General features: G+C 35.5%; 1 protein-coding gene across 2 annotated transcripts in view; it reads right to left on the bottom strand.

Annotated features, from left to right (window-relative positions):
• The window catches only part of NEK7 (NIMA related kinase 7), a 102,409-nt gene that overhangs the window by 26,663 nt on the left and 59,579 nt on the right, over window positions 1-16,167 (bottom strand). For both annotated transcript variants that reach the window (XM_039216965.1, XM_039216966.1), the window contains exons 5-6: window positions 14,275-14,383; window positions 13,297-13,404 (exon numbers count right to left, since the gene is read on the bottom strand). In XM_039216965.1, the coding sequence (XP_039072896.1) occupies window positions 13,297-13,404; window positions 14,275-14,383 (217 nt within the window). The remainder of the gene's footprint in view (window positions 1-13,296; window positions 13,405-14,274; window positions 14,384-16,167) is intronic.

Raw genomic sequence — 16,167 nt, 5'->3', positions numbered from 1 at the left:
ATTAATTTTCAAGAACTCCCCAGATAGTTAGTGTAAATCTTAATGAGACTGTAACTCACAGTCCCGAGCAGGGGTATTTAGTCACAGACAACTGGAAGAGCCACAGCAACAATCAAAGTATTATTCTCAAAGGCAGGAGTCAGCTTTCCCAAAAGAATGAGGTTGTAAACTAACAGTTGTGTGTGGAAACTATACTGCACTCAAGGTGAAAACATCATGAACTGCATACCCACAAGAAATCCTATCTGCACTGGAATCCATTTTTACTAAGAATGGAGAGTCCTAGATACAACGGACGAAAGGGAAGTTTTTATGAATGTGAAGAAGTGAAAAAAAAAAAAAAAGAACTGGAGCATAGGAGGATCAAATAAATTTAAATAAAATACCAACTAGTCAAATATGAAATTAGTTAAGACAAACCTTAGGAAATAAATTACTTAATTGTAGCCTTTATTTCGAGGCAAGGACATCTGCCCATGTCTGTCAGGGTCAGAAAAGCTAAGAAACTTTCAGAAACAGCAAGGATTAAACAATCTGAATTGTTATCGGGTAAAATAAACACAAGCTCTCTAGCTATGGGAGCTCCAACCACTCTGACTTGTAGTTTGCATAAGTGACACCGATTATTGGAGGTATTTACGGCCTCTCTCCACCTAAGGAAGGATGGCGGGCACACTTGGAATAATAAGAGGGCTCTGCACAGGCTCCTGGTTTCAGGACATAAAGCAAGTGAGTGGCAGTGAGGAATGTGCAGAGCAAGGCTTCACGGAATCCACAGGGGGCAACTGAAAACACTGAGGCTTGAAGGTTCAGACTTTACCAAAAGCAAAGGTAATTTTGACCAGGAGCTCTGGGAAACCTGCTGATACATTAGGGGTTTGATAGGAGTGTGAAAGATTGATGATAGGGAAAAAGAAGAACAAATGCTAGCATTTTACAGAGATTAGCCCCAGCACAACACCTTAACTGCAACACCACTGAACTCACGGACGACCTGCAAGTGAAGGAAGCAGAGAAAAAGAATGATGAGGAAATTCGACTGAGCTAAACTTATAATGTAAAACATTTTTATAGGAAGAAAAGCCTTTTGGAGTGAGCTGCTAGAGGTTATTACAAAGTGTCGGATTGGGTTAACACGGAGACTGTAAACTCAGACACTGGTTCTGCTTCATATTATAAGTAACAAACTTCTTGAGGCTAAATATGCATATTTCATTTTAATATTTCAGGTATATAGATCTTGAATATATTAAAATGTAAATCTAAGGATGCTACTCACCTTTTTGATTGATACATTTCCAAAAGAGTCATTATGTAGGAAGAGGAGAAAGTTTGTATCCTGTACTACAATTATTAATTGGATACAATCATAATTAGCTGCTGAACACAGCCAAAGAGGGAGTTCCCGCTTGCTCCCTCTTACATGATCCCTAAAGTGCACCTCCGTCCTGGACAAGGCTCTTCCGCTGACTAACACTGAGCAGAGAGGTTGAACCCCATCACATAAACAGATTCGTCCTTCCTCTCTACCTAGCAGAGAGGTCGAAAAGTTTAAATGCTCAGGAAAATCTGAAATACATTCACATGCAGTGATAGGCCTTCCCCATTTCAAATTTAATGAATATATAGTTATTTCCTAAAAGCCTTTTATAAAAATCCATGACAGCAGTGTCTATTATTACCACCGCCTCAAGAATGTTGTGACTTAACAATTAAGTATACAAGAAAAGGGAGAGTTATATAGAATGAATTGGTTAGACACTAAAACTATCATGCACATTACTGTGTATTGAGGAGCATGGAGAGAGCAAGTTGTGTAATTTCACTAATCTTTTGAGAATTTATGGCTGTAGATAAAATGGGAATACATTTTACTATAGCAGATATTTATGTCATTTGAACCTCCTGACATGGATGAAAGTAAGAAATGGATGATAACATCATAAAAAGAAACAATAACAGGAAAAGGCTGACATTAGAGGAAAATTGCTAACAACTAAAAAATACTATTGGTCTTTAAAATATACTAAGATAATCATTCAAATAGAAACAAATGTTCATTTGCACTGACTTATTCTAGCTAGATGGGAAAAGCTTCACGCTTTTATTGTATATACTCTATTAACAATAAATGCATTCTAAAATTTATCCTGAACAAAATGAAGACCAATTTTCAAAAGTTCTACATTATGTATAAGAGAGTCAAAAAATTCTGCTAATATTATTACGGAATATATGACTAAATTAATAACTTCCATGTTATCAGAACAAGTTAGATGCAGAATTTTTTTCAACATTTAGTACTGTAATTTCTGCAAAGACTTGAATTGAGAAAAAAATAGAACTACTAAGGCATTTGTTTATTAGATTGGGTTGCTATTTTTTTTGTTTCATTTTGTTTGTTTGAAACAAGGCAGGCAGGAAATTTGTTTCACATCTCATGCCACTAACTAGCTAGGACCACTTCACTAACTTCTCTTTTTATTTACTCTCCTCATCTCTAAGGTGCAGTGATGAGAAAGAGGAGATCATTTCTGAGATCATTTTGTGCTGAATTCTTCAGCCCTCATAAAAAAAAAAAGTACAAAAATCCATATGGAAAGTGAGATGGAAAAAAGTAATAAAGTCCTTTTTTAAAAACTATTACGTAGGAAAGCTGAGTGGAGTGTTTTAAGTCAGAGAGTATAAACAAGCAAATTCGGATTAGAAATGTTGCTTCTTTCTCTTAGAATTAAAGCAAACTGCAGAAAAGAAAGCTTTGAACCTTTCTTGTTGGGAACTTTAAAAGGACCCTAATCATCTTATATCTCAGTTTCATTTCAAAAAAATATACAGATACAACTTTGGGGAATAAGAATTCATTTTCATTCTTTCCTTCATAATCTTAAATCAGCCCAGAGATTATGTTGGGAGATTTAACAGAGAAAGGCCAAATGTATTTAATTGTAAGGAGTATTATCTGAGGTTAATACAGAATGGCTGAGTGGTAGAGTAGTATTTCTTCTGCAAAAGAAAACTCTAAAATAAAACTTGTCATCTTTTAAGTGCAACTGATGACATTTAAGAGCTTTAATAATGCTAAGGGAGAAACACTCAGAAAATGTTACTGTTTTTTCTTTAATTTCTTAATGTTTATTTTATTTTTGAGAGAAGGAGGGGAGAGAGGGAGAGAGAGAGAGAGAGAGTGAGGGAGTGAGAGAGAGCGAGCAGGGGAGGGCAGAGGGAGACAGAATCTGAAGCAGGCTCCAGGCTCTGAGCTGTCAGTGTAGAGCTGGATGCTGGGCTCAAACTCAGGAACCTCAAGATCATGACCTGAACCAAAGTCAGATGACTTCAGTCAACCGATGGAGCCACCCAGGGACCCCAAAAATGTTATTGTTATTGTTATCCTGCTCTAGGCACTGTGTTAAATGCCTTACGTGAATTATCTGGCTCAACTTTTACCAAATGTTTAGCAGGTCCCTACTATAAGGCACACACTGTTCCAGGTGCTGGGGAGAGAGAAGTAAATAGACTAAGTCCTGACCTCATGGGGCTCATGCGCTAGTGACATGAGGATCGTTACAAAGTGGTTTCAGGAGATGTTACTACCGTTACCTTGTTTTAGAGAGGATGCATTGGGAGGTGACCTAATTTGCCAACGATCACAAAACGGGTAAGGTGTGGATTTGGAATTCAAGCCAGATGTTTGGAGATTGCTTTTAAATAGGTAGTTATTCCATTAAAACTCACCACTGTGAAATATATTTAAAAACAAAACAAAACAACAATAGAAAACTATCTTTCCAAATTAAGAAGCAGAGAAATCTTCTAAAAGTCAGTAGGTACATATGAGAAGCCAGGAATCAGGGTCTGGGTTCATGGGACCTACATGTGGAAATTCCACTACTCTAACAGCTGCTGTGATTATTTCAAATACATCCTTGTTATGGTGACTGAGAGGTGAAATGTGCAGTTTAAAATCAGGCAGTAGCTTCCTCTTAGAGCCATTATTTAAGTCAAGAAGGGATGGAATGTTAAAAATAAATCTGCGAAAGTAGCCTATAGCACTGATTGAACATATGCTGCCTTTACAGCCCCAAACCACGTCGAACTATGAAGGAGGATAAGCCAAAGAGAATCCACAGAGAGGTGCTAGGGAAAGGTGTGGGAAAAACCAGTATGTGACCACAGGTGGCACTTGGCACCAAAATGAAACTGTTTTAATGCCCAGTTCAAGAACACTAATTTTCCAAGCTGAAATCAGAAGCTATATCACACTTGGAAATAGTGTGGGGAACATGAATTGTGCACTCAAGAGACTCCAGTGTGAAAATCCTGATGTCTGGTTTGAGTGATGAGCATTTACTCTTCTGGCAACATCACAAAATCTGACAACTATTTGTCTCATTATGGAAGGTAAAGAGGAATTCAAACAATACTATAATAACAACAATAACAACATAATCCCCCCCCCATGGGTTTCAAATATTATATAGCACAAGGATCAGTATCAGAGAGTCCTAGTTTCCTTTTTCTTTTTTTTTTTTTAAATCTATGTCATTTTCAGGATGTACAACACACATATGTAATAGCTAAATTCACACATGTACACGCAAAGAGAAAATTCTCCATCTTTTTTCTTCTGGGGGACATTATGAAAGCAAGTAAAATGCCATATTACAATGTTATTAATCTAACTCTTCTCATTTTTCTCCTTTGCAGCAGTCAGGCAAAGTGAGTAATGAAGCACTGAATAATAAAAGCAACTCTGATGCAAACAGATTTGCTTAAATAGTAGCTAACTAACCCTCTTTACTTATACATACCTTTGGAGCAGATTTGCTTTTCTAATTAAGTTTTGTTAAAACTACTTTTCTATCTCCTATATTTTAGTCCATGATGGAGTTAAGCCACTCAAGAAGCAGCAATGGTACTAAGGAGAGAAGTCTCTTGAGGATTAAATACAGTTTTGTTAAAAAACAAAACAAAAATGCCAAAAAACTCATAGCAATGATAGAGAAAACTTGTCTGCAAAATTATGCCAAGTATGGTATATTCTTCCCTAAAAGGAAAAGTACATCACAATGCAATAACACACCTATAAAGGTCTATAATAAAAATGTGAAATTTTAATGTCAAAGTATCTGACAAAAAAGAAATTACTTAATTTCAACAGGGCAAACTTCCATTAAACATCTGACTTTTAAACAGCTTCATTCTACCAGTCAGTCTGCTGAGGAGGATACAAGAAATTCTCCATGAAGTCTACTAAGGTAGTGTGGTAAGCAGAATTCTGGCCCCCAAAATCTTTGCCCTCTGGTGTCACACCTGTATATGTTATATTACATGGCAAAAGCGACTCTGCAGACGTAAAGTTACAGATTTTAAAACAGACAGATTATTTTAAATCACCAGGAAGACATGCAAGGGAAGGGGCAGGAGAGATTCAAAGTGTGAGACGAATTCTACCCGTCATTGTTGGCTGTAAAGATGGAGAAAGAGTTTAAGCCACTAAATTTGTGGTAATTTGTTAGGGCAGCAATAGCAAACAAATACAAATATGTTAATTATTCGTGCATTGCATGGGAGAGTTGGACATTCAATTCAATATTCTGAGAACCAACTATATACCAAGGACTATACTAAGTATTGGGGGGGCTAATGAGAGAAGTATATGGTTTGAAAAATGTTTGACCCCTAAAAACTCACGGGGTTATTTTGGGATATGATAAGGTATGTTTTCTAAGTAGTTTAGGGAAGGCAGGGGAAGTAGGAAAAGCCAATACATTTACCTTAAGAATACTAAAAGAATAAACTATGTAATAAAATATAAATAAACTATGTAAAAAAATATTTTGTAATAAAATGGAACCTGGTTTGTTCACTAATTGATATGACTGTAATTTAAGTAATCACAACTACCTTAATGTTGATTTAGAGCAATATAAAAGAAACTAGTTCATGTGCTAAATGGCACTTAATCCAAGTTGGTATTTGAAGCTTGGTAAGCAATAATTTTTATTATAAATTTTTAACTTGAGCAAAATAAGGTCTCTATCCCAAGCACATCCATCAGTGATAACTACAGATTAACTAATCAAGAGAAAAGTCAATAGGGGCCAATCCTAGGGTGAACTTCATGATTATTCCGAATTTAAAAATAATTTCTCTGAAAAAAGTAATCATAATCATTATAGTAATCTCTCTCTTAGAATGATGAAAGTTCCCTATATATGGCTACTTCTTCATTCACCACTACTACCCATTCCCACTGAGAGTTAATTATGCTTTAGTCACAATAGCAGCAAATCTCTCTCTCTCTCTCTCTCACACACACACACACAGAGGAAGGCTACAAAACAAACCACAGACAAGATAAATCAGGTAATTTTTGCTTTATCTCATGCCGTGGACAACACTCAAATGTATTATTTCTGCTCCTCTTCCTGAACACATGGGAGAATTATGCTACCTGGTTCCCTTGAGATAGGTAAGGCCATGAGACTTGTTTTGGGCAATAAAACAAGATTGGTTGTAATTTGTGTAACATTGAAGCAGAAGAGTTTAATTAAGAGCCAGTAAGTGATTGTCCATGTTCCCTTACCCCCATGAAATCACAAAAACCTATTTTGATATGAAGATAACACAAGACTGAAGCTGCTGAAATGACAAGTCACTACAGGGAGAGAGGGTGGCTGCCCTGGAGGGACACAAAAGGGCCACACAAGACCCACAGTGGACTTTGGGTGATGAGACATAATACACATTAGTGCCAAGTCAACGGAGATTTTGGTATTATTCCTCACTGCAACATAATCTAACCCACATGTACTGATACATTCGGTTAAATTCATCCTTTGATGTGTAGCTCATCTCTAAACCCATTTATCATTTAATCAATATTTATTATTTATTATGTGCAATGCTGTCTTCTAGGTGTTTGGAACACATCAGGAAACCAAAAAACACATAGATCCCTTTCTAAATAAAGGTTAAATTTTAGCTGGAGGCAAGAGTCAAAAAGTATGAAGCATAACAAATAAATTATATATCATATTAGATGGGGCGGCTGGGTGGCTCACTTGGTTAAGCATCTGACTCTTGGTTTCAGCTCGGGTCATGATCTCAACGTTCATGAGCGTGGGCCCTGCACTGGGCTCTGCACTGGCAGCATGGAGCCTATTTGGGATTCTCTCCTCCCTCCCACTCCTACCCTGCTTTCTCTCTCTCTGTCAAAATAAATAAACATTAAAAAAAATTTTACAGGGGTGCCAGGATGGCTCAGTTGCTCAAACGTCTGACTTCGACTCAGGTCATGATCTTGCAGTTTGTGGGTTTGAGCACAAATCAGGCTTTGTGCTGACAGCTCAGAGCCTGGAGCCTGCTTCAGATTCTGTGTCTCCCTCTTTCACAGCCTCTCCCCAACTCACACTCTGTCTCTCTCTCAAAAATAAGTAAAAACATTAATTTTTTAAAAATATTAGAAAATAAGAAGTCCTAAAGACAAATTATACAAAGTAAGGATCAAGAATTCTAGGGTGGTATAGAAGTGGAGGTCAGGTTCAGTATTACAGGATCTCTGTTTCTTAATTTATAACAGCCGTTCTATCTACTTATAGAATACTGAGTATAAAATGTGCTTTAAAACTGCTTGTAAATTATACAAGGCTATACACATATTCATTGTTACTGTTGTTGCTATTTAATAGCAGTAGAAGATTCCTCTGGGTCATTATTATAGGTAATAAGGGTCATATGGCATGATTTTACTAAAACTCATGTATTTGGAATACATAAAAATTATTCTGTGTATTCTGCTATATTTTTCAATATTCAAAGATACAGATACTTGATCCCTTAGCAGGTTACCTCTGAGTCAGAACATTTGCTGAAAAGAGGCTGTAGAAGAAGTTAAGAAATAAGTGTGCCGAAAGTATATTCTATGCTTTGGGACAGGAGAAAAACTACACCTTGATTGCCATGTTCCTATTTCACAGATTTTGGCACAATTGTAGTTTTCAGTTTTTTAGAAGAGCCACTTCCTTAGAAATATCAGCCAAAGTTGCTGGGATTCAGAAAGGTTATGAAGAAAGACTTCAATATCCTAGAGGTCTATTTCCTGTTTAGTTCTGAATCTTGGAGCATCAAGAGCAGTCAAGCCTAGGAGAGAGAGCAAACTCTGCTTTCATATGTGGGTTCCTATGTAATGTACAGAGCAGAATAAGGTAACTGCGGATGGAAATAAAAATAAATAAGAAAGCACTAATATAGAGTAGGACAAAATGTGGCTGTATCAGCCACAAGTGAAAAAAATCTGTTGGGAAAGTAAGCCCAGAGTAGGAGCCACAGGCCACTCACCATCTTCTCATTCTGGAATGGGAATAATCCATACCCATAGTTCACATGCACGTGTAAGGATCATAGGGAATGGAATATTTTACAATTGTACAGAGCCACCATGCATGTTCTTACCCACCTCCAGAAACACAGAGAACAATGACCAATTCAGGAGAGTATCTAAGAGTAGGTAGAAACATGGGAATCTGTCTTTAAGTAAACGGAACAGCATGAAAGCACTGTAAACACAGACCAGTATTTTCCAAATTGCAAGTCATTACGAATTAATGAGTTGTAAAATTAATTTAGTAGGTTGCATCTAGCATTATTTCCAATAAAACAGAACAGACAATATCAGAATGCATTATAGTTACAATGTAAAACACTGCCACATGAAACTTTTGCCTCAATTATACATGGTAATGCTCCTATGGGGTCATAAAGTGGCTGGGGTCATTGTCAAGAAATCTGAAAGCCACTTATCTAGACTGTCAAAAAGCTTGATTCAAGGGAGAGAAATGTGTCCTCATTTAAATTTTAAGATGTAGACATACATATAACAGATTTCCTAACACCTGTAACATTTATAACGTTGATAATATGAAAAAAAAACCTTGTCAAGATTCACAGGGATATATATAATCCTACCATTAGTCTCCCTAGCAACACCCTCTGTCCAAATCAATAGAGAAGCACTAAATGAAGATCTGACTTAATATAAATTCATGTACAAAACAAATGGAGGAAGGGAACAAAAGCAAACTTGTCTAGACTACAGATTATAGGCAGTGACAAACTTTCTGTTCTGTGAGCTGATGAGCTCATGTGGTATCTCCGCTCGGTTTTGGGCAGCATATCCTAAGAGGTACTTGGAGACAAAGGAACGCAACCACCAGGACAAAGAAGAACCTGAAAACAGCAGACAGTACTGGCCACGATTAGCCTGAAGACGACGAACGAGGCTCATGGCTACAGTCTTCAGGGCACATCCTGGTGCTCTCCAACTACAAAATTGCAAAAGCTTGTCACTGCTCCGGGAATGAGATGTGAACTCTTCTCACAATTGGCCAAGACCCATCCTCCACCCTGCTCGAGCAAACTTTCCCTAGACTGAGCTTAGAGCGTATCCTGCCTCTGCCCCTTTGTGTAAACTACTCTTCAGTCAGCCTGAGACCTTATCCCCAGGTCCTGGGTAGCTGGTGCTTCTGCATGGTGATCTCAGTTCAAACACTGCCTTCTCACGGGGGCCCTGTCTGACCATGTCCCTTCTAAAATAATTCCTCTCCTGGTCATGCTCTGTCACATGGCTAGCAAAAAACAAAACAAAACAAAACAAAGAATACCTATCCTCTCTCATGACAAGATAAAATCTATGAAGATGACTTGTCTTGTTTAGGCTTGTTCCTGGTCCCTAGAAGAGCACATACATAAAAAAGTTACCAAAAGTGTCTTTTAAATGTATCAATTTAGATTTTTTAACAGAATAATAAGCTGTACATGAATTCCTTCTTTTTCCCTCTTATTTTTCTATTTCTACATCTTCATCTTCACCACCACCACCATCACCATCATCACCACTGTCATGTTAACATAAGCAACTTGACGGCACATTATAGTGAATGAAAACCCTTTATGTTCCTTGTATTATTAGGTTAGGGATTGGGTAGAGATTAGGGTACAACAAAGAATAGTTATTATGCACATTTCTAGTTTTATAAATTTGGAAACTGAGCTTTAGAAAGTTGATAAATGGCTTGATCAAGGTCCTGCAGAACAATGGACATGTCAGTCTAGATTCCTCTATTCTCTCCAAGCCACCGTGCTATTTCTCACGTTTAGAACAAATCAACAGGAAAACATGATTGGAACATAATGAAGTAGGGGTGGAAGATTATAGAGGACACCAAACACTAAAGGGCCCTGACTACTAAACGAAGGACTTTGCATGATATTCTTTAAGCAACAGGGAACCATCAAGGATTTGGGGGACAGTGACATCATCAGATAATCTCTTTTAGGAAGGTAACTCTGCCAGGAATATATGGAGTTGATATTTTTTTAAATATTAGAAACAAGGAAGAATATTTTCCTAGTATAAACATGAAGTCACTATGGATTAAGGAAGAGGGAATAGAAAAGAGATGCTTGATTCAATGTATGTGGTTGGAACACTGAGAGAGAAGAAAAAGTGAAAGCTTCTGAGAATTTTTTCAGTTTTGAGGATATGAATACGGTTTGAACATCCAGCAACAGGAGGTTTAGTACTTGTAATTTTTAAGCCGTATCCAAGAAATTATCTATGTATATTATCTAATATTCTATGCTGACATACTTTTGACTTAAAAAAATAGTACTGAAATGATTTGCAATGTGACTATCTATGTAATTTTATCTGCTACAGAAAATGTGATAGGGACGCTTGGATGGCTCAGTTGCTTCAGTGTCTGACTTCAGCTCGGTCATGATCTTGTAGTTCGTGGGTTAGAGCCCCGCATCGGGCTCGCTGCTGTCAGCACAGAGCCTGCTTGGGATCCTCTGTCCCTCTGTCTCTCTGCCCCTCCTCTGCTCATTCTCTCTGTCTCTCTCAAAAATAAACATTAAAAAATATTTTTTAAAAAAGATTATTTTTTCTCAATACGAGAAAAATGCTTGTTAAAGAAATTCTTTTCCTTTTCCTTCATTTATCAAAGAAATGGTCTCACTGCTACTCTGTCATTGGCTGTACTACAGGCTGTGTCTTAGAACGTTATTTAATTATTTGCATCTCCATTTATTCCATGAACACACACACAGACTCACATATATACACAAAACTACATGACCTTAAGTAAACTGATTGAGATAAGACCTAATAGTCGACTTTCTTCATGAATTTACTCTCCATATCACATAATCTGGACTAGCACATTGCCTAAGCTTGACGATACATTATGTAAGCCCTGTTTGGAACTTCTGTACAAGTCAGTGGCACGCAAGCTACAGAAGGCCATTTCTAAAACCGTTAAGATCGGAGTTTCATGTGCTGGCTCCGAAGGGTCAGGTGACTACACTATGCTCAGCAGGACATGCTGCAAAGCAGCATTTAAAAAACTAAACGTCTGTGCATGAGCGTGGGTATGACAGGTGTGTGTGTGTGTGTGTGTGTGTGTGTGTGTGTGTGTGTGTACATATAGCATTTCTAAGTAAACAAAAGATGGAATGCTGTTAAGACACTCAGGTGAGTAACAAAGTGAAAACGTTATTTTTACTGGTGAGAAATGTCATCAACATGGAATACTCTACACTTTCTTCATAGAAATCTTCAATTATTTGCATTATAAGAGTTGTAAATTCCAAATAAAACTTTATGAAAGTGCTACTCAAATTTATGCTTTTCTTATAGAATTTCATATCAAATTTTCTTTTTTTTTTTTCATATCAAATTTTCTTATCCAGGAAAATCTGTAATGCTCTATAAAAATAAATGTAAAGTGAAAGGGAACAAAATAGTATTATTCAACATCATTTGAAACTATATTTTCTTAAAGTACTAGACAAAATTAAAACTCTGGGAAAAGAGTAAAGTATTATCTTTCTACCACTCTTTATAACCTAGAATCCAACATTTTATCATTCAGGAAATAGTGACTGGGTGCCTACTTATGTGCTAGATACTGTCCTAGACATAAAAAATTAAATAACAGGTTCAAGTCCATACAGAATCTTACTAACAAAGCCAGAAAAACTATAAAAGGTCTAGTCAACTACTTCAGAAGATTGTTTCAATACTGTGCTTAGTGTAACTCACTTATTCTTCATCAGGCCATTTTAAAGTTTTTAATTTCATACTTAAACACAATTTTATATAAAAAATGTAATGGTTTTCAATAAAATTATGACATCAAAGATGGGGGAACCATTAAATTAAGGTCAACTTATTTTAATCTTAATTCTTATTTTATTCTGGTTGTTACCATGTTATCTAAGTCTTATATTTACAAGGACAAAATGCAATTTGAAGAGTTTTAAGAGAAGCTCTGTCACTCTCTTTAGGTTACACAGTTTAAAAATTATTTCTTCCTAGTAATTTCTACTGTTTCTAAAGTGGACAACTTTCTTTCCATTGCTACTATAATGCTGTAAGAGCTATATGCAGATATATTTTAGATATAAAGGACACTGTCATATTATTAACTCTAGAATGAATAATTAGCAGATATCTTTTACTTCATTATTTAGGGGAATATTTTCCTTATTAGGAAAAAATAATTTTCTAATTAGGAAAAAATAATATTTTCCTTATTAGACCATCTTCAGGTTTTCCCCTTTGCAGTAATCACAACTATATGTGTTATTTTAATAAACAAACACAAATTATTATGGCATTTAAATTTTTTAAAAGTATTTATTTACTTTTTGAGAGAGAGAGGGAGAGAGAGAGAGAGAGAGAGACAAAGTGCAAGTGGAGGAGAGACAGGGAGGGAGGGAGACAAGAATCTGAAGCAGGCTCCAGGCTCTGAGCTGTCAGCACAGAGCCCGACATGGGGCCTGAACTCATGAATGGTGGGTACATGACCTGAGCCAAAGTGGTATTTTCAACTGACTGAGCCACCCAGGTGTCCCTAAGGTATTTTTAAACAGTCAGGTGAAGTCCTCTTCCAAGATATGGTTAAATCATATTGTTTTAATATTGTTAAACAGAAAATAAAAGGAATGCTCGATGGCAATTATTAAAACCAGATTTGTTTATTAGCATTTTTTTTTCTTACCAAGTGTCTACCTGGGGTCAAATTAACAGAAGTGCCCACCTGTCATGTGAATGGACACACGACACCTGACAGAGTAGGCATCTACTCAGGATTTGATGATTTTAAAAATAGTTTTATTTAGAACGTAAGAGCTGGCATATAATTAACATATTCCTTATATATGTGGTTGTTTTTAACCACATACACACACACAAACACTAACTGCATGAAATTATACTGTGTCTCTTACCTAAAGAATGTGCAGCTGTGGTTTTAGAGCTGAAAAATCGACCGAGACCAAGGTCTCCAAGTTTGACCACTCCAGTAGCTGTAATGAACACATTAGCTGGTTTTATATCTGTGAATAGATGAAGAAATCAGGTGAAAGATGATGTCAGCTTAGGTATTTTCAAGAGATTAAAACACTTTTCATAGAATTTAAAATCTACCTTAAAAATGAAACTCAAGTTTGAATTTTGATCCAATTGCTCTATTTTGAGTAATTTTGATATATCCCAATATTTTATATCCTATTATTTTTGAGTCCTCTGATAGAGAAATAATCATCAATGCAGCATGATGCAGACTGCTACTGAATTTCATTTAAAATGCATTTTGTTTTCCATTTTCAAATAAACTTTTGTGAAATTCAAAGCACAAAATGAATTTATCTCTATTTTATATCAATGTCAAATATCTTACTAATCATTAATTTGTTGATACATTTACATAAAATATAAAATTATAACTCTATTATGAACATAACTTAGATGACCTATGATAATTGCTTAAATAAACTATATTGAAATTTTTCATACCCCCAAATCAGAGGCACAATCCCTAGGTATTGTAATCTTTACATGCTCTGTCCAACTATTCAACTGACAATCTAGAATACATTAAGAGCTAATATTGAAAATTAAAAAAGAAATCTTCCTTATGCATATTGAATTGCTTTCCTACATCTTTTTTCTTTTTTTTAATTTACCAACATAATCAGTAAGATGCTCAGAAGAGGCAGGCAGAAAAATAACTAATTCTGATTCTTACTTAAAACTGAGTAGGGCTTTACTTAAAGGTTTTTCATTCTAGTAAATGATAACTTGGAAATAAATTAGCCAAAAAACCCATGATACTATGCCCATGATTGGAAAGCATTTATTCTTAAATTGCCTAACAACTTGCATCATTTAAACAACATTAGAAGTTATTCATGATTTTATCCTACCTCTATGCATGACTCGTCGAGAATGCATATGTTCCAATGCACTGCAGAGTTGAACAAAGTACTTCCAAACAGTCCTTTCGGGAATTAGCCTCTTTTGTTTCTTAAAATGCTTTTTAAGAAATTAAAAATAAGAATTAGAGGGTTTAAAATTTCTTAAGCCTAGATCCTGACACACAAAATGCTTTAGGTCAGAACAATACCTACTTTTATCTACCTATTACCAACTAAAAAGCACAGGATTCCCCACAGTGAGATGATTCTGAGAATTTTACCTGACATGTTAGCTTAAATTTCTCACTATTATCTAAAGTTAGCACAAGCCATATACCACTACATCTTTGTGATGTCCAATATTTCAAAAAGTTAACATCTATATAAAATAATTTCCTAGCCTAAGAGGATGGTGTCAAATTTCATTTTAAGAAAACCCAGAACAAAACAGTCTAAAAACCTAAAGGTAATTATGTTCATTAAAAGACAATTCTCCTCCTGACATTAAGTTTGACTATAGAATTCCTTTTAAATATTGAACCACCTTGGTGATTTGAAATTTGAGTTAATTTATTAAAAATTAAATAAAAGAGATTTATATAAAAAGTTTTCATGAATATTGCATGAATATTGCACATCACAAGTCAAACCTATACTTTGAATGAATGAAACTAAACTTCATGGAAGAAAAACATTAGAGGAAGGTCAGGGCAGAAACTGAGCACCAGCAAACTAGGTGGGGCAGAGTGGGCTATCATGCATACGAGGGCAAGAGCCAAAATAACTGCACAATCAATGGTAGATATTTATGCCCATTTTTAATACTACACTTGCTAGAAGACTATACTAATAATATACTCATTTGAAAACAAAGTTCTTAGTTTCCTAAGATTCATCAAGATTCATTATGTAAAAATTATATTTCTAAAACAAAAATGCAACTGGTTTCCTATTTAACAATATTTATAAATGGCCAACATAAACTACTACATTTGAACAAGTTTTCATTAAATGACCTGATAATTTTAATACAGGTGTTAATGGATATCAATATTTAAATGTGTACTGTAGTACATTTTATCTGAAAACATTTTTGGAAGTTCAACTGACTTGATTTGTTATTGAATACGTAATTCAGATAACTCTAAAACAAGTATGTCTGTCAATTTTTACCCCTGTGACCAGGTGAGGGCAGGCTGAAAGGAAAAACAACACATGGAAATCTGCTCATGCCCCTACTTTATACTTAGCAAACGATTATATCTACTGTTTCATATTCACTCAATATTTCAAAGGATAAATCTTCAAGGAAGAGCTAATAACTTTAGGTTAATGTTTATTATAACACCTGCTAAGGAAATGAACTTAGTAATCTCAGTGACTATTAGCATCAGTAGCAAAAAGTCAGTAACAATTAGATGACCAGGTAATTGAAAAGCCAATCAGGGTATTACCAAAATGTTGAAAACCTCCCATATCATGTCTCGATATTAAGTATTTTTAATTGCAGACTGTGTCAACATCGCTTTTCATTCTAAGGGGGCAATGCTGCAAAATCAGTTCAATACACATAATTTCCTTTCAGATTTGGAATGAGTCCAAATAAAGCCTGTCTATGTGCTCTCCCTAATGCTGGATTAGCATATCAGAAGACTGTTTGATGTCAACAGGAAGATGGGGACCAGGTTTCTTTTCATTCAAAAATAAATATACTGCATCATGTAAGTATCAGACTATGAAAGAAAAAAATTATGCTTTAATATAGATTCTGAAATCATCATAATTATAATTAACTTGGCAGCTTACTTTTTAAGTCTCATTGTTTAAACAATAAAATATATAGGAAAATCAGAATGAAAAAAATTGCCCTCAAAATGCACATTAGGTAAGATGTTATCTGAC

Source organism: Hyaena hyaena, unplaced genomic scaffold (genome assembly GCF_003009895.1).
Source record: "Hyaena hyaena isolate Hyena2069 unplaced genomic scaffold, ASM300989v1 scaffold_666, whole genome shotgun sequence".
Classification (NCBI taxonomy): Eukaryota; Metazoa; Chordata; class Mammalia; order Carnivora; family Hyaenidae; genus Hyaena; species Hyaena hyaena.
The sequence above is the reverse complement of the archived record's forward strand: the minus strand, read 5'-3'. Positions and strand labels throughout refer to the sequence as shown.